Source organism: Eptatretus burgeri, chromosome 5, assembly GCF_056783735.1.
Source record: "Eptatretus burgeri isolate ZD-2024b chromosome 5, Ebu_testis_v1, whole genome shotgun sequence".
Classification (NCBI taxonomy): domain Eukaryota; kingdom Metazoa; phylum Chordata; class Myxini; order Myxiniformes; family Myxinidae; genus Eptatretus; species Eptatretus burgeri.
The window spans coordinates 8,184,587-8,203,996 of record NC_140965.1 but is presented as its reverse complement, the minus strand read 5'-3'; the positions used below and the strand labels follow the sequence as shown (position 1 = coordinate 8,203,996).

Sequence of the window (19,410 nt, the reverse complement as noted above, 5' to 3'; positions counted from 1 at the left end):
CTACTAGCTCACTACACTGCCTGAAGCACTGCTGCTGGCTCACGACACTGCCTGAAGCACTGCTGCTGGCTCACGACACTGCCTGAAGCACTGCTGCTGGCTCACTCCACTGCCTGAAGCACTGCTGCTGGCTCACTACACTGCCTGAAGCACTGCTGCTGCACTACACTGCCTGAATCACTGCTGCTGGCTCACTACACTGCCTGAAGCACTGCTGCTAGCTCACTACACTGCCTGAAGCGCTGCTGATGGCTCACTACACTGCCTGAAGCGCTGCTGATGGCTCACTACACTGCCTGAAGCACTGCTGCTAGCTCACTGCACTGCCTGAAGCACTGCTGCTGGCTCACTACACTGCCTGAATCACTGCTGCTGGCTCACTACACTGCCTGAAGCGCTGCTGCTAGCTCACTTCACTGCCTGAAGCGCTGCTGCTGGCTCACTTCACTGCCTGAAGCACTGCTGCAAGCTCACTTCACTGCCTGAAGCACTGCTGCTGGCTCACTACACTGCCTGAAGCACTGCTGCTGGCTCACTTCACTGCCTGAAGCACTGCTGCAAGCTCACTTCACTGCCTGAAGCACTGCTGCTGGCTCACTACACTGCCTGATGCACTGCTGCTGGCTCACTACACTGCCTGAAGCACTGCTGCTGGCTCACTACACTGCCTGAAGCACTGCTGCTGGCTCACTACACTGCCTGAAGCACTGCTGCTGGCTCACTACACTGCCTGAAGCACTACTGCTGGCTCACTACACTGCCTGAAGCACTGCTGCTGGCTCACTTCACTGCCTGAAGCACTGCTGCAAGCTCACTTCACTGCCTGAAGTACTGCTGCTGCACTACACTGCCTGAATCACTGCTGCTGGCTCACTTCACTGCCTGAAGCACTGCTGCAAGCTCACTTCACTGCCTGAAGCACTGCTGCTGGCTCACTACACTGCCTGATGCACTGCTGCTGGCTCACTACACTGCCTGAAGCACTGCTGCTGCACTACACTGCCTGAATCACTGCTGCTGGCTCACTACACTGCCTGAAGCACTGCTACGAGCTCACTGCACTGCCTGAATCACTGCTGCTGGCTCACTACACTGCCTGAAGCACTGCTGCTGGCTCACTGCACTGCCTGAAGCACTGCTGCTGGCTCACTACACTGCCTGAAGCACTGCTGCTGGCTCACTACACTGCCTGAAGCACTGCTGCTGGCTCACTTCACTGCCTGAAGCACTGTCTCGAGCCCACCACAACGCCTGAAGCCCCACCACTATCTCACAACAGCCTAAAGCACCAGCACCCCCTGTTACCTATGAGGGGCAGTGTAAAGTAGGACTGTGGTTAAAGACTTCAGTGAGAGATGAAAAGCATTCATAAAAAGCCTGCATTTGGCACCGATTCTCCAAACTATGCCAAACAACCAATTAATTACTATTGTCAGATCAAACAAACAAAAAAAAAGTCTGTTTTGTTCTAATTGGAAAAAGGAACCTCAGTTGCCAGTAATGGATTTTTAAAGGCTTTCTTCAATCCAGAGCAGACACCATAAAGGGTTTGGGATCGAGGTCGAACACAAATATTCAGATTTGCTCCACTATATTCATGTTCGTTTCCAGCCCGTTCTGTGTCACCGCGTGTGAGAAACGGAATTGTGAAACGAATACCAACATCATTACAGTGAAGGATGAGGTGGGCATCGACCATCGACTGTAAATCCTGCAGGTGTGGTGTCCCCTGCTTTCATGCATTATGGTCAAAGATTGAGCCCTCCAAGTCTATGTCCCTCGAGCGATGCCATGTTGATAAATTATTACACTGCTGTGCTCAACAGACTAGCCTTTCAGGTCAGTTTCACCATAACCGTGGCAATGGTCAACAAATTGGCAGCTGATAAGCGAACTTTTGTTCACCGATAAATACACAGGATGGATAAACGAGGGACGTCTCGGTTTCAACAGTAATCGTAATGCAATCACGAGTGTGTTGTTTACTCGTCAAATAACCACCCGGAAACTTCAACCTGCTGCAAAGAATATAGTGTCACAGCCGAAGACCTATTCTCCACAATACAGTGCCTCCTGATGTCCCTGCCTTAAAACGAGCTGTTTAATCGTCGGAACCTCTTCTGTCGGGGATAAAGTCCAGATTCTGACAATTTCGGAAACACGCTTGCTGCCTAACTGCATGTCATCGTCCGTTCCAGCAACGCATTGCTGTATTTGGTTGCACATGTTAATTGAATGAAAAGACCAAGCCACAAGTATCAATTGCACCTGTCTTAATGGTCTTACCCTGCAGATGCTTCATAACAAGCACGTGATGGTGCGCGTTGGCGGAGGCTGGGATACCTTTGAAAATTACCTGCACAAGCGTGACCCCTGCCGGCTGCTCCAGGTATCTCGCGTGGATGGAAAGATCACCCACTTACCGTCCTCGTACAGGGTCACGACCGAGCAGAGTCCACGGGTGCGCTCACCCGGCACCTATCTGATCATGGCGGGGAATTACAAGAGTAAGAAGCAGATCGGAGCCGGACACTCCAGCGCGACCGCAAGCGGAGCCAGCTGAGGTCTCCAGGCAGCAATTTGTGTTGCCGGGTTGGAATCGAAGCTTTTTCCACCGCGACCATCGTGCATGCCTCAAGACCGACCCAGCTTCCTCTTATCTCAACCGTTTACCCAACAATCGGAGAGCGGGCTCACAATGATCACGCGTGGTGTTCAGTAAAGCATTTATTCTGTGATTATTTTTTTTACCAGAATTTCTTCTTCAGGTTCACTGCCTTTTATTTGCCTTTAAAAAGTCTGTTTTGTTCTATTACAGCAATCGTCGTTGGTTTTTCACATTCCAACTTTTAGTGCCTCTGTATCTGGTGATTTAAAAGTACTTTAGTTATAATGACTGATCTTCTATGGAAATGCTAATACTGTTGAAGACCTCTGATCGATTTTGTTTTTTTGGGGGGGAGGTTGCGGTACGAGGTAGTAGGGCATGGGGTTTAGTTTTCCACAACGATGAAGTTGATTTGAGTATTTTTTTTCAAACATTAATGGGGAGGTAGTGGGATGGGTTGGCCGAGTTTTCTATCGTGGAGATATCGATTTTGAGTCGTTTTTGGAACATTAATTGGGGAGGGCATGATGACGTGTTCTTTCATGGGGAGAGCGAATTGATTGGTATTTTGATTGATAATTAATGGAGAGGGTGAGGGTTGGTCGGTATGGAAGTTTATTCTAGCTATAATAGGGACATCGACTTGAATATTAATATAGAACATTATTATATTTGTGGTGAACCAAAATAATTGGCAATGGATTGCAGTTGAATATGTTCCATTTCACGAAGCGATGCACGGCTTGAAACGAAATGCGTTTGTTACGGGCGCTTCCCCCATGGCTGAGACGGAACGCTCTAGCCAATGTCGACACAAACACTCATAATTTTTGATTCGGTTTATTGAGTGTCGTGTAAATGTGCACTTTGCATATATTGTTTATTATACGGTTTTATGAAATAATTAGTATAGTCAGATCATTATCACGCAGGAACTTGTTCTAAATGATTATTTGTATCTTCTGATTTGCTCCAGAATAGCTGAATAACCAACATAGAACTTCCAGCACTTGAAGCACTGTAAACAGCAGATGCCATGTTGCATACCTCCACCCAGTGTGTGATGTGGGATGTCATGAACACTCCTACATTTGTAAGGACGGGTGAGGAGTGAGTAGGGAAAATGGAGATCTTACAGGGGAATAAACATTTCCTTGTGCCAGAAAATGGTGATCGGAAAGCCTTAAACCAATGATATTAGCCAAAGAAAGAGACAGGTGCTTGTACGTCCAATTTGTACATCCAATTGGATGTCACGTGATCTGAGTTTTCAAGCCTTAACATTAACCATTACAACTTGATGTACCGCATTTATGCTGTGCAATGAATCAGCGATTGTCGAAAGTAGAGGAAAGTTAGGGTTTGTAAATGCGGGAGAGTTAGTGTTAAGAAGTGTGGGAAGTGTTCAAGTTAGGAAATGGGTGAAGTTGGTGTTGGGAAATTATAGTTTGGAATGTGGGAGATTTAGGATTAGGAATGTGGGAGAGTTAATGTTAGGAATGTAGGAGTGTTAGGGTTAGGACTGTGGGAGAGTTAGGGTTAGGACTGTGGGAGAGTTAGGGTTAGGACTGTGGGAGAGTTAGGATTAGGACTGTGGGAGAGTTAGGGTTAGGACTGTGGGAGAGTTAGGGTTAGGACTGTGGGAGAGTTGGAATTAGAGTTAGGAATGGGGGGGGGAGTTGGAGTTCGGGTTAGGAATGGGGGAGAGTTGCAGTTAGGGTCAGAAATGTGGGAGAGTTAATGTTAGGAATGTAGGAGTGTTAGGGTTAGGAATGTGAGGAGTTAGGGTTAGGACTGTGGGAGAGTTAGGGTTAGGAATGGGGGAGAGTTGGAATTAGAGTTGGGAATGGCGGGGGGGAGTTCGAGTTAGGGTTAGGAATGGGGGAGAGTTGCAGTTCAGGTCAGAAATGTGGGAGAGTTATGGTTAGGAATGTGGGAGAGTTAATGTTAGGATTAGGAATGTGGGAGAGGTTGGGTTAGGCATGTGAGAGAGTTAATGTAGGAGTGTTAGGGTTCGGAATGTGGGAGAGTTAGGGTTAGGAATGTGGGAGAGTTGGAGTTAGCGTCAGGAATGTGGGAGAGTTAATGTTAGGAATGTAGGAGTGTTAGGATTAGGAATGTGGGAGAGTGAGGGTTAGGACTGTGGGAGAGTTCGGGTTTGGAATGGAGGAGACTTGGAGTTAGGATCAAGAATGTGGGAGAGTTGGGGTTTGGAAGTGGTTGAAGGTTAGGGTTTGGAAATGTGGGACAGCTTGCTCATGCAAGCAGGGTTTAAAGTCCCACTCAGTCTTCAAACATCTGACGGTTACAATCTTTTAAAATCTGACAAACCTTCCAATGTTTCTTTTTAATAACGGCTTAATTTTCTAATCTAGCTTGCCTTGTGCAATAGCTTGAATCGCCAATAATTGTTGGTAATCGCTAGGTATTGTTTATTTGCCTTTTGTCATTGCAAGGTTTCTTGAGATTAAAAAAAAAACAGCTAAAAACAATCTTATGCATTCAATGATGTGACTCCCTCAGTTGAGCAGGCATGATGTAGGATTATACCTTTTGAACTTTTGCTCCATCGATCCCTGTTCTCATCTATATCTGTGCTTGCAGTATACAAATCATTTATTCAAATAACAAGTCCACAATGTCCACGGTGTTTATCATCTGTAATCATGGTATTGCTGTTAGTTGCTTTGCAGGGGGGGCTTTTTTTTTAACTTGAAGGTGAATAATAATGCTTTATTTTGGATTGAACATGGAAAATGATACAGCTTTCATCTTTTCGTCATGACTTTGGCCATATTGTAATACAGTACTTCGTTAGTTTTGAAATTGCTCTCTTATTTTAAAATGCAAATGTATTGGGTGGGAGCAACATATTTCATTTTGACACTGTTCTGCTCAATGGTTCTACCCTTTACAGAGTACCCTTATGAAGCTGCCTTAAAATGATTTGGTCTTTATCTTGATACAGAAAGAGTAGCAAACAGCTGGTTTGCAATGCACTTTAGCAAGGTTGAATGTTTTGCAAATAAACAATATGCTGTAGTTACCATGTGCTGAAATTGCTTGCCTTGTGCACCATTGTGGGGCCATCAATTCATTAGGGAAGTAACTGGAGTTCATAGAACACAATACCCTGCACAGTGTTTAAGTATCTCTATATTATTTCTATTAACGTCTGTGCGTAATTTGACGTATCTCCTCCAAAACTGCCAGACGGATTGTCGCCACTTTCGGCATGCGGGTGCTCTGTGGTCTAATGAACAGCATGGGCTATGTGAGATCACGCCAGACGGACAGGTTTGGGAATTTTGGGTGATTTTCTGATTTTTACATTCGTTTACATGGCGTCACCGCTGAGAGGCGTAATTCCATCATGACGTCATCGGTCATTCGCTGACGTCATTACGTCTGTCGTCGACAGACCATCACTGCCGAGAGGTGTTATGCCACTCGAAAACAGCGTATGCAATGTAAAACCCTCTTCTGCACATGCTGACTACCTCAGAAGGTGAATTTGACACAAAAAATGTAACAAGAAACATTAGTAGGGTAAGAATACTGATTCTGGCTCACTTTTCCCCATGTAAATGAATGGGGGATTTTCAGCGATTCCCTTTTTTTTTCCCTAAAAATAAACCCCCTTTTTATCCCAAGGTATATTTATTTGTCTCCCCTTTTAACCTGGAGGTTGAACCTCATTGAATTGAACACCTGGGGGTTGAACAGCTCACTCATTGAACCTATAAAGATTTGTTCATTCTCAAATTCCTTCAATAGTTTAATTTTCTTTGCACAATAATCCCCATCTAAAATATTGACAAACAAAACATTTGAATCTTTATATTTTTGAAGATACCCCTTTTGTGCCATTACGAAATGATAAACTTCTCTTAATGCTCTTGTTTGACCACCTCCTGAGCCACAGGTTATTTTTTTGTTAAGCCCCGCCCACTTTTCTTTAAGCCCCGCCCACTTTCCACAAGGTATTCAATAAGCCACGCCCACTTTTCTTTAAGCCCCGCCCACTTTTGTTAAGCCTCGCCCACTTTGCACAAGGTATTCAATAAGCCCCGCCCACTTTTCTTTGAGCCCCGCCCACTTTTGCTAAGCTCCACCCACTTTTCGTGAGGTTTTTTTAAAGCCACGCCCACTTTTTCTAAGCCCCGCCCACTTTGCTAAGCTCCGCCCACTTTTCATGAGGTATTTTCCTAAGCCACGCCCACTTTTCCTAAGCCCCGCTTACTTTTGCTAAGCCCCGCCCACTCTTACATCATTTCCAGTTCATCTCTGACTCACAAAGAAATCACTAGAAAATTACAGGATGTTATGGTTTTGAAAAATTTCCCAATGAAGGCTTGCCTAGGCTTGCCCAGGGAATTTCCAAAGGAAACCACACCCACCAGTCTTTCCCTATAAAAGCTTCAAGCCCAGGCTCCATTTTAAACATTTGTTTTTGCTGGCAATGGTGTGCTGTGTGCTTGCCTGGAACTCTCTGTCTTGTATGGAACTAAACCTTCAAGTTGATGAACTGGATTCAAACCTCTTATCTGTTGAGGTAAGATTTTTATTTTCCTATTTTCAAACTTTGATTGAAGCATACTCATTTAATAATTAAATAACTTAATTAATACATTATTATTTTCTCTCACAGGAAATTGTATCTGAAATACAAAATGAAAATACTGCTTTTGCTACAACTTGGGGGGAAATTGTTGGCTTGGTTGAAGACCTTATGAGCGACCAAGACCTTGAGTGGGATGACTTTGGGGTTCCTTGGAACTCTCTGACTTGTATGGAACTAAACCTTCAAGTTGATGAACTGGATTCAAACCTCTTATCTGTTGAGGTAAGATTTTTATTTTCCTATTTTCAAACTTTGATTGAAGCATACTCATTTAATAATTAAATAACTTAATTAATACATTATTATTTTCTCTCACAGGAAATTGTGTCTGAAATACGAAATGAAAATACTGCTTTTGCTACAACTTGGGGCGGAATTGTTGGCTTGGTTGAAGACCTTTTGAGCGACCAAGACCCACAGAACGAGTTCGTCCTTGATGACCCAACCAAAGAGTTATACCTTGGAGACCAGCAAAATCCTGAAAAAGAGTTTTACAGCAATAGTACTCATTGTGAGTTATCAAGACAATACCCACTGAACAAGTTATACGTTGATGAGCCAGAATACAAGTTTTACCTTGGAGACTCACAAATTTTGAAAAAATCAGTAAATGAGTTCTGCCTTGATGGTTTAAATAACTACCTTGGAGACTCAGGAAAAGGGTTCTGCCAAGATGGTTCTAAATATGGGAACTACCTTGGAGACTCACAAATTTTGAAAAAATCAGTAAATGAGTTCTGCCTTGATGGTTTAAATAACTACCTTGGAGACTTGGAAAGTTGGGTTTATTTTGAAGACTTGAAATGCTACCACTCTTTGGGATTTAAACCTATCAAGAAAGTTCTTACTCCCTCTTTCTATGTCATCAAACCTGAAAGCCTTAAAAGACAGAATTGGAAGAAGAGAAAAAAAAATGTAAAATATATATATATATATATATATATATATATATATATATATATATATATATATATATATATATATATATATATATATATATATATATATATATATATATATATATATATATATATATATATATATATATATATGTGGAAATCTCATTTTGAAAAAGACATTGTGTTGGGTGAGGATTGAGTTGGGGTTGAGATTTTGAATGTGAGGGTTGGGGTTGAGATTTTGAATGTGAGGGTTGGGACACACACACACACACACACATACACATCAACAAACAAAAGTTAAGCCTTGACTATTCAGTTGAGGATTCTGTGTTTGGGGTTCACAGATCTAAGAACGTCCACCCCTTGACACACATTATATACTGTTATACACCTCGGACTTGGCCCTCGAGTGTCCACAACGGTGTATAGTAGGAGGGAGTGAAGCGCCAACCTATTGCTCCCATTGCACACACACACACACACACACACACACACACACACACACAAACAAAAGTTAAACCTTGACTATTCAGTTGAGGATTCTGTGTTTGGGGTTCACAGATCTAAGAACGTCCCCCTTGACACACATTATATACTGTTATACACCTCGGACTTGTCCCTCTAGTGTCCACAAAGGTGTATTATCTGCTTAGTTTTGTCTTTTGTAATTCCTGTGAATAAAATGAACCTAAAATCTCTTCCCCTTCCAAATCATATATTTTATAAGTCCAAGGAACCGTATCTATGACATCAACAATTTAAAAAAGTTCTTTCGTCCATCGTTCAGTAAAACCCTTTTCAAAATGAGATTTCCACCTATATATTCTTACGATATCACCAACTTTGAACTTAGGTTTTCTGACATTAATCTCTTTTTCATATTTTAATTTTGTAAATGTTTCTGATGGTTTCATATTTGTTGACGTGTGAATTGTGTCATTATACTTATCCACAATATCCTGAATAAAAGATGACCATTGTTGTGAACCGAGTTGTGTGAATTTTTTATATAGTCTCTTTTAAGGTACGATTAAAACGTTCAACAACTGCCTTCCCTTCATTAAAGGTACTGTATAATGTAATACTGTTATTTTTTAGAAAATTCATAAATGTCTTGTTATAAAACTCTCTACCCTCATCAGTCCACAATTTTTTAGGTTTTCTCTTACTTTTATTAAATATCTGTTGAAAAGCTAACATAAGAGTATTACCTGTTTTGTTTTTTAAAGGGACAACCCACGCATATCTACTCCTCAAATCAATAACGGTTAAAGCATACTTGTACCCCTTATCATTATTGAGTTCAATCAAATCAGCAGACCAGATATAATCAACTTCCTTGGAATAAACTTTCCTTCTCTGAAACTTTGTGAATATTGGTTTATGTAATTCATCAGCTAATTGCTCTTCAGTCTTAATGGCATCATTAGAGCCTATAAGTTTTTTGAATTTCCAAGTCCAAGTTTCAATTTAGCGCTAATCATCTTCTTCACGATGAACCTATCAACTTTTTCTCTCAAGGTTGGATTTTGTATCAGAGACAAATTATTCAACATTTCTCTATCGGCTTCATGCTTTTCTTCCAACGTTGTGGTATTCCCATAATCAATATCGTGTCTCATGCACACTTCATCAACTCTATTGATTGGTTTACTCCAGGATTTAGGATTGTCTGCCTCATCTAATCTTTTATCCAAGTTTGTGCCTGGACCACAGAAAGAATACCCTGGAAGATGTAATTCCCCTGGTATTCCAGTAGTTGTAAATTTACTTCCTGATAAAAACTTTTGTATATCTCCTCCGAGTTTGTGTTTGGAGATAAATTGATTTTTTTTTTGAACCACACACCAAACATATACCTTTTTGTATAACCCTGTTATTTTTACTTTTAATATATGAAATATTTTTAGTATTAGTTTTCTTTTTACATTTGAGACAATAACTCATTTATTTATGAGAAAAATTCCTGCAGAGTGCAAAAACCTTTTTAGTTTCCAACATGCACATTTGAATCTTAATTTTTAAAACATAAAGAATCCTTAGAAATGCCTTCACTCTCTCCTCCATTTATTTAAGAAAAAAAAAATGAAAAACTTGAATTAAAATCCATATCTTGTCGATGCTAATAATCTTGTCGAAAGTATTGCAAATAGACTTGTCAATTCTTTGTTTTCCTCCTCGGTGGGTTGAGTTATTTTCTGTAATACCACCAATCTTTTTTGAATCTCACTGGTTTCCATATTTTGATATTTATTCATTCTCTCTCTTTCCTCCCTCTCTCTCTTCTCTCTTTCCTCCTTCTCTTTCTTCTCCCTCTCTCTCTCTCTTCTCTCTTTCCTCCCTCTCTCTATTCTCTCTTTCCTCCTTCTCTCTCTTCTCCTTTTCCTCCTTCTCTTTCTTCTCCCTCTCCTCCTTCTCCTTTTCCTCCTCTTCCCTCTCTTCTTCAACTCCTTCCTCATCCCTTACTATCCTTGAATCGCTTACACCCCATAGAATATTATACATATATTCATCAGGATTTCTTGTTATTCCTGTATCCAAAATAATTTTTTTTACAACAGGAAACCAATAAAATTTCTTTTGAATATCTAAAAGAGCCTTACCTTTTCTTAACCTTATAATTTTTTCATTATTTAACATTCTAATTAAATCTAAAGTTGTCGGTTTATCAACATCAGCATAATGCCAATCTTTTATTGAAAATACCTCATTCTTATGTTGTAGAACATATTTATTAAAATAACGAATACCCTTTTCTTGAAGGTATGCTTGGACACAGAAATTATAATTTTCTTGAAGCCTTCTTGCTGTCATTTATGTATTAGAAATATATGTTAGAATAATATTATGGCACGAAACACCTCCCCATCTTCCCATAGTTAAATCATTTTGTATTTCCTTACTTATTATATATAATCCTGTTTTTTCTGTTTTCATGAGATAAACAAGGGCAAAACCATTATTATATTTACCCTTATTAAATTCTTTTATTTGTTGTTTACTAATCGTGGCTCCACAAAACTCATTCTCGATACCAAGTGCATAATATTCTTCCTTACGAGACTGATTTAATTGTTCCAGGTCTTCGAGGTTAATTTTAACCTCTCTCCACCTCCACTCGTTAATTTAAATCCTCCACTCGTCTCTCTTATTGAATATTTTTTCAACATTGGTTTTGTCATTTTAATTTTAAGTGAGCCAGTGTCATTCAATATTTTAACCTGTTCTCTTGTGAGCAAAACATCAATTCTTACTGCTCCTTTTCTCTGAATTGTATTAACGTTAATCGTACAAGGCTTTTGATTTTGAACACAAGATGATAGTTTATGAAGATTGATTTGATTAACATATACCCCAGTTGGTACTTTGCCACTCATTTATTTAACAAAAAATTATGTGAGACTAATCATCACACCATTATCTGTATTAATCTGCAATTCTGTTTCTTCCAAAAGCAAACAATATGTATCAACTTCTTCACTCTCTCCTCTTTCAATGTATAGGGAAGTATCCACTCGATTAGACTTTATAGTTTCCTTTTGAGCGCTCAGGTCAAACGCATAGATTGTATACAAACTTTTAAATGCTGTCATATCCAAAATAGGTTCTTTATTTCCATTACTTTCACACACCTTTTGGTAAGACTTGTATGCTTCAGCAAAATCATTTTTTTCCCAATTAATTTCCAATCTATCTCGTGGATAAAATGTTCCATCTGGAGAAACGCGAAGTTGTTTCACCTTAGCATTATCACTCAATGCATTATTCTTATCAGTCGCAGTGTCACCATCTGGCTTTTTAAAAATCATCCACAGATATCGTGGCTTTCCTTCCAGAACACCCAAATTCCACGTGTAAGTAGTTTGGTTGAGTTTAACTTGTTGACATCTTCTTTTGAGGTATGATACACTGAGTGGTTTCTTTGAGTTAAGTCTTCGATTCAACATCTCTTCTGTTTTAAGATTAGGAGTATATTCACTGATATACCAACTCATCTCCTCAATTACAAATTTATTCTGTTCACCAAAAGCACTACCAACACCAAAAAGCAATCTATTTTCATTATCATTCCTTTGTAGTTGAAATCTAATTTTAAGACCATACAGAACTTTATCATAATCACAAAATCCAAATATACCTTTAAGAGGAACTGCCACAGTAAAACTATTTCCTGCTTTTGTATCATCATTATACATTCCTTTCCTTTGAATATATCCAGGGTCTGTGTTTGTTCCCGTTGACATATCAGGAATAAAACCTTCGACAGACCCCTTTCCCATTCTATCACTGAATGTATAGAGTGTAAATTTCATCATTTCAGATACAGCAGAGACATAATCAACCGCTTCAACTTCTTGTGTTCCAATATACAATCGCACACTATCAAACATTTTCCAGAAGAAATCATTTACAAGTGTAGCGTTTGTGTTATTCCCAGCCTTAGTGAATTTAAATTTACACAACAAGAAACTTTCGGAGAGATTCAAATAGGTTTGTTGATTATTTATTTCAAAACTTTTTGTACCATTTGTATTCCAGTCTGTTCCAGTTATTGCATTTACCTTGAAGTAATCTTCTTATTAGGTGGAGTTTGAGATAATAATAGTATCATCCAAATCGTAGATACTATCAATTGCTTCCATACTTGTATTTATTTAGGAAAAAAGATGTTAAAACTTTTGAAACCCTGATCCAAGTATTTGAATTATTTTCTGTCGTTCTTGGGGGACAACTGAGTTTTACCTTTCTTAATTTCTTTTATTGCTTGTAATTTATGAGATTCCTTCTGAGCATCTTTTATACTCTTTACAGCACCTGCTACATTTCCCACAGCAGAAGCAGTTGAACCAATTAGGTCTTTATGTTTAAGAATAGTTGAACCAATACCCATGAGAGTATCAATTATCCCATCTCCTCTAAATTGATGTCCGACACCCCTTTGTCTCTTAGGTTTATAGTATCCTCTACCAAGATACATACCTTCACCCTTGTAGTACGGGGAAAGGAACATCCCATCCCCTGTAATTATTTTATATTTTCCCAACTCGTGTTTCCTCACAATAACCATCGTATTTATTTATTGGAAAACTTCACGTAGGTGAATTCTGATGGATATAACTTCTCCATTAAAAGAAATCACACGATTATCTTGGTCGGTTCTCCTAAAATTTACTCTGTGTATGGTTTTTCCTGACACAGGTAGATAAACCAAAATTTTAGGTTCCATATTGAATTTATAACCAATTGGGGTTGAGTATGCGCTGAATGAAAATATTGTATTTGTTTTTTTTCCATCATTATAAGCACCATCAATCAAATCACAGTGAATTAACACCGAATTTATTCCTGAGGATATTTGAATGACATTATCACTGTAAAACGTCCCATTAGTTTCAATCTTTTTTGAGGAGAAACCCAATAACTCTCTAAATGAATTATCAATTGTGAAATCAACCTTGTAGTTATTTTTAACTTTAATCGTTGATTTTGAAGTATGTTTTTGAATGTTTATAACAATATTTTTTGGTTCATCACCCTGTTCTTTCATAAGACGAGCAATTTCGGAAGATATTTGAGAAATCTCGTATGCTCCGGGTGAGACTGTTATCGGTTTGTATCCACTTCCCGGATTATAACTAAACTTGTCATTTTTCTCGGTTATATTAAATAAGGTATTATAAGTTTCCATGGACAATAAAGATGCCTCATATTCTTTTGTTGTGTCAAGTTGTAGTGGGTATGGGAATGAAGATGTGTGGTCGCTTGTTGTGAAATTAAAACTCAGGATTGTGCTTCTCATCTTATTTAATATGAGATAAAATGTCTTTATATTGAGATTTATTAATTATTTTCATGTTTATCAACTGGTCTAAAATGGCTGATGCTTCATTAAAACAATTGTTATTTCCAGCCTTCTTACTGCCTAACAACAATAACAGTCTATTAACTAATTGCGATGGGTCATTTGGAAGAAAACTAATACCTGAACCAAGGATACTTAAAGCCTGAATAATGTGTTTCTCCTTCTCATTCTTCCTACTTTTACCAGAAAGAATAACCTTATAATTTAGAGTGTTCAGCAAATCAATATATACTCTATCATCATTATTTTCCATATCCAATGGTTTATCAATATACTTTGATTCATCCCTCACAGTTGAACCTTGTCTTCCATCTTTTGTGAGAAGAAACATTAATCTCGGAGTTAGTTTAACAGGGGGTTGAGCAGAACTTAAGAACCTTAATTCATCATTAAATATCAATACCTTTTCTTGAACAAGATGAAATATTGCTGGTTGTTCTGTTGGAATGAGTCCTGCTTTGGTTTTTGAATCCGCTGAATATTCATTGTTTTGAACAGCATTCACAATATAATCAGGGGGTTGATTAATCTCTTCCAGTTGTTGAAATAAACCTTCATCATATTCTAATTCTCCAATATGCTCTAATTCTTCCTCCGTCATTTGACTGAAATCTTTTAACATTTGGAGCTTTCTGGGAGTATATTCTACTGTGGGAACTGTGGAAACATCTTTCATTTTTTCTTGGGAAGTTTTTAAAAGTGGTTTAAAAAATTTCTCTTGTTTTCTTTCAAATACTTCTTCGCCCGTTAGTTTCTGTCTGCGTTTCTTCTTTATGTCTTCCTGCTGTTTTACAACTTTTGAAACCAACTCTTGATGTTCCTTAAATCTTCTTCTTCTTTCTTTTGTATCCATTTATTTATTGTAAAATATCATTTAATGAATTGTAAAGATTAACAGGGAAATTTTCCTTTTCTTCATCATTCAAGTAGATGTGTTCAAATAAATCCTTTTCTTTAAATATTTCATCAAATTCTTTATTAACATTAATGCGAGTTGTAATTTCTTCTTCACTAATCCTTGCATCTCTGCTTTTCATACGTTTGCGTTGAGTTTCTTCATCAACATCAAAACCGAATGATAAAATCTTCACCCCGCTCAGATATTTAATAATTTGTCTCGTTCTATTTGCATCGACATCGTAAACTGCAAGAAAACGAACAAACAAACATTCTCATTTCAAGTGAAAATGAAGCATTATATTACATGGAAAGTGTTGAATAGATGGTTTTGTAAAACATAAACAAACATGTTCCACGAGTCTTACAATTCTGGAAGATACGGAATACCGAGCACGCAGATGTAACTTAAACACGGTCCAAAGGGTCGGCGTGGAATGATGAATCACACTTGATTATTTGAAGAATTTAATGTAATCATGGAGGATGTTATGAACTTTTGATTATTTGTTTCGGTTGAAGAAGGAAATTATGACTTTTATTGCAAATGATGTCTGACTTAGCAGGAATTCCACTGGCAACATATTTTGTTACATCATTTGGCACCAATCTTGGATTTAAATCTTCAGAACTGTTTTAGCTCATGACTTTGACGTTGAGCAAAAAACTATTCATTGGAAATCATCACTTTGGGAGGTGAGTTTTCGTTCATTTTCACAAGAAATGTTCAATAAGTAACCTTTAATAATCTTCCTGAAGACATCGTTGCCACTTTGTGTGAATATATAATCTAGTCAGTGGTTTCAACTTGTGTCACATGGGTGGGACGTTATTCATATCGCATATATAAATAATTAAATTACTTCACTCATACATCATGGATGAAGATAATGGTATGTGGACTTTTTAGAATATTCACCATGGATCAAATTATCAAAGAAAGAGATGTAAGAAAAACTGTCACTCAGTCAATAGAAAGAGATACGAGGAAATTGTGAATCAAAATTTAAAAACAAATATAGAGATCAACAAGGAACAAGAATTTGGTGAATTGGAAAATGTTATGTATCGACATTCAAGAATAAAATCAATCTGAATAGAAAGGAAATCATCATATGGAATATATCCATGTCTGATCATCCTTCGTTATTTCAGCAAGATTGTTATTACAAAAACAAAAAGCTCGTTGTTCTTTCACTTGAATAATTATCATCTCATGATTCACATTGTGTTATGGGATACATGACGGCATCTCCCAAAGAGGCCCTGTTGAACAAACCAACAACAGGTTTCAAGCTCTGCTTGTGTTGCCAGATAGATACCGGTGAAAAGCTCGTTGATACTCAATGCAGAATCTTCAAGGAATCAACATTTGAAACTTTTCTAAAGTGTGTCCACAAAAAAAAAGACAGATTATTACAATACAGAATTTGTGTCAGTTGGACAAAGGCTGCTCGTAATTACAGCAAATGAGCTTAAAGCCAACAAAGCTGCTTGGCACAAAGATCGACATTAAAAAACCGAATCACCTGGATGGAGTTGAAAGAAGAAGCAAACTTATTTTTGCTTCACAAGACACAGCTTTACTGACAGAGGATGACCCAGTGCTTCTTCTGGTCATGTTTCAGAATCTATTAAGCATACCAGTTTGAGCAGTGCAGTGTTTGACAAATCAAAATGTGTATTTTATCAACCAACCACAGCAGATGAGGAGAGGAGATTGCCAATGGGCCAGAGCATTGGTGCTGCTTAAACGGTCTCCTTGGTTATTGGGCACAATCCTGGACGGGTCGCCACTCCGACACAGTATACCAGCATGCTGGCACTCATTTTGCCGATCTCGGAAGGATGACAGGCCGAGTCAACCCCACCTGGTATTAATTCAACAGCTAAGTGGGATTTGAACTCAGGACTCTCAGATCCCAAGCCCACCACTCGAGCCATGAAGCCAACACCAGGCATATATGACATTGACAGCCCGAGATTTTTGCAAACTTGGTGTAACACGGTGGCCATTTGGAAATACAAGATGGCGCCAAAATAATTTGATGAAAAATTAATGTTTCCAATGGATTTTAGACATTAATCCAACAGGAAAACAACAAATTCCACATTTAGTAAAATTCTACTCCTTATTATCCGACATAACATCGTACACGATAAACTCGTTTCAAATCTCTGAGATATCTTGTTCCCTTGTGGATGAAGACATGATAAATGTTGATGAAAAGTCACTTGTGTTCTTCACCAGTGAACGCTGAGCTTTCTTTTGGGCCTCTTGTTGTTGAATCAACGTGATGGATCAAATGTAATCGCAACAAAAAACAAAAGGAAGGAAAACGCGACGTCGCGAACCAAGGACGTCCCTCCATCCTGAACAGCATCATTCTGGAAAAGCTATGGAAACAAACAATGGCAGGGGTTGGAGGAATGTTTATTTCATTTACAATTAAACGAAACAATGTTTTCAAATTTATTTTTCCCCAAAAGTTCATGTCAAAATAAGAACAACATGTTCTTGAAATTTTTTTAGAGTTCAAACACTATGACTCATCGAGAGTTTATCGTTTGGACGACGCCGGCCGAGTGCAGGTTTGGAAGAGGGATTGGGAAGTAATTTGTGAATTTGGGAAGTAATTCCGTGAAGATTCCTCCATCGATGCGACTATGAAGGAGATTTTGCCTTGAAGGGAGAAATTCCAAGTTTGCTTGGTGGGGAAAGTTAACCTGCAGTTTCCAACCAAAGATAAACTCTTTATATTCCTCATCACCTCCTCATGGTAAAGAGGAATCACCGACGATTTAAAGGATCGACAAGGAAGATTAAATATGGGATTTAAACTGTGCACCAACACTCACTGGCTAACTCCTTTCTCAAGGCTACTCCTCGAATCTTTGATTTCTTTGAAAGAAAAGTACCGTTAGGCAAGATAGCCGATTTAAGAGGGAATAAAAATCGGAAATGAGTGGGACCTGATGAGATACCAGTGGAAGTTTACACCTGCCTTGGAGAATTGAACATAAACTCGAACTTCCATCGGTATTTGATGGTACGGTGCCATGATGCTCTCAACGGTCCAACTTGTTAAAGCTGTGCACTGCTCACTAACCCACCCCTCACTAACCCACTCCTCACTAACCCACCCTAACCCAGCTTCAATTGTAAATCCCACATTCAGGCCTGATTTCCAAAACTACAAAGAAAGAGACCGGTCGATCGTGTTGTTTACCTTCCCCGAGTACAGGACGTTGTTACTTCTCACGATCCCCACTTACCTGCTGTGATGGTCGGGACGCTCCACTTCCGAGGACGGTGAGCACGAATACCGCGATGGGGAACAACATGGCCGATGCACGGCAATCCACGAACTTAAAGATCTAACGACACCACTCTGTCTAAGTGTTCCCAATTGTTGGAATTCTCATTGTGATGTCACAATGATCTGTGGCCCCGCCCCCTTTCCCTCGTTTATATTGATATGTCAACGCATGTATAATTGTATCTCTTTTGTTCTGAATAATCTATTCGGTTGGAATCCACGTGACCTCAGGTCGATGAATAACAAGAGTGTTTTATCTTTCACATCTTTTACACCAAATGAGAACAGCATTTAAAAACGTTCATTTTGATAAGTTGGGATTCCTATTACTCGTCCAGGCATTATATGACAAATAAGGACTGAACCTCACACAAATTGCAACAGAAAATCTGATAACTGTTCATTACTCATAAATGTGTCCTCTATAACATATAAAAAAGTCCTAATGAATCCAAGTGGTGGAATTTTTTTTTAATAAATTAAAATTATTAAAATTATTTTTTATTTTATTTTATTTTTCCAAAATGTTTCTTAACCGTACTCTGGTACCACTTTTTGCTACTTTATAATGGGATATTAAGCAACGCTCTAACTATATATGTAATACTAAACACATATTTCCATAGGAAGATGGTCTGGTTTTAATATTGAGATGACCCGTGCCTTCAGATAAGACCTTGAAATGATTTAAATCCATTTATTATGGCCTGACATATATACTTTAATAGTGCATGCACTGATGTTCAACGCAACTAATGATGTGTAACGATAAAAAGTCATGTGCTTCTGAAGACATTATTTTAAAGTAACAGCACTATTATACTATATAAGGCAACATAATATTTTTGGTTGTCAGGTTACTCAACCACTGGTTTCATCATCATCATCATCATCGTCATCGTCATCACGTTCAGTCTAAAATGAATTTGCACACCCTGATCCTTTGCAGTTGCTTCATGCAACAGAGCACTCAATGTCGTGCTTCTTGCATGTGCACCTTAGGCTGCTGCAATCTGTCTTGCAGCTGCATCTGATGACCTGCAGGAGTTCCTGGGGAGCTGGTGGTAAGTCAGTTTGGACAGAGATGAGCCCCCCATCACTTTCTTTCCCTCCCCAGTCTGGCGGCAGGAGTTCATCCACGGTTCCCTTCCACTGCCGCACCTGGTAGTACACGTGGAGACTGTGGTACTTTGCTG

The 19,410-nt window shown here is 38.9% G+C and overlaps 2 protein-coding genes across 14 annotated transcripts in view; both read left to right on the top strand.

The window, feature by feature from the left end:
- Window positions 1–5,654, top strand: part of GAS2 (growth arrest specific 2) — a 97,112-nt gene extending 91,458 nt beyond the window's left edge. For all 13 annotated transcript variants that reach the window (XM_085880633.1, XM_085880627.1, XM_085880629.1 and 10 more), the window contains one exon: window positions 2,294–5,654. In XM_085880633.1, the coding sequence (XP_085736759.1) occupies window positions 2,294–2,563 (270 nt within the window). In that variant the 3' untranslated portion in view covers window positions 2,564–5,654. The remainder of the gene's footprint in view (window positions 1–2,293) is intronic.
- Window positions 5,655–5,866: 212 nt separating this feature from the next.
- LOC147025802 (uncharacterized) lies at window positions 5,867–19,133 on the top strand. Its single transcript, XM_085880344.1, has 4 exons — window positions 5,867–7,163; window positions 7,260–7,454; window positions 7,551–8,147; window positions 19,071–19,133. Exons 1-4 carry the CDS (start codon window positions 7,071–7,073, stop codon window positions 19,131–19,133), a joined length of 948 nt encoding a protein of 315 aa, XP_085736470.1. The 5' UTR covers window positions 5,867–7,070.
- The last annotated feature ends 277 nt before the right edge of the window (window positions 19,134–19,410 follow it).

Coding starts and splice junctions, on each gene's coding strand:
- LOC147025802 (XM_085880344.1), top strand. CDS start 7,071: ATGGTGTGCTGTGTGCTTGCCTGGAACTCTCTGTCTTGTATGGAACTA. Junction 7,164..7,259: donor CAAACCTCTTATCTGTTGAG/GTAAGATTTTTA, acceptor TTTCTCTCACAG/GAAATTGTATCTGAAATACA. Junction 7,455..7,550: donor CAAACCTCTTATCTGTTGAG/GTAAGATTTTTA, acceptor TTTCTCTCACAG/GAAATTGTGTCTGAAATACG.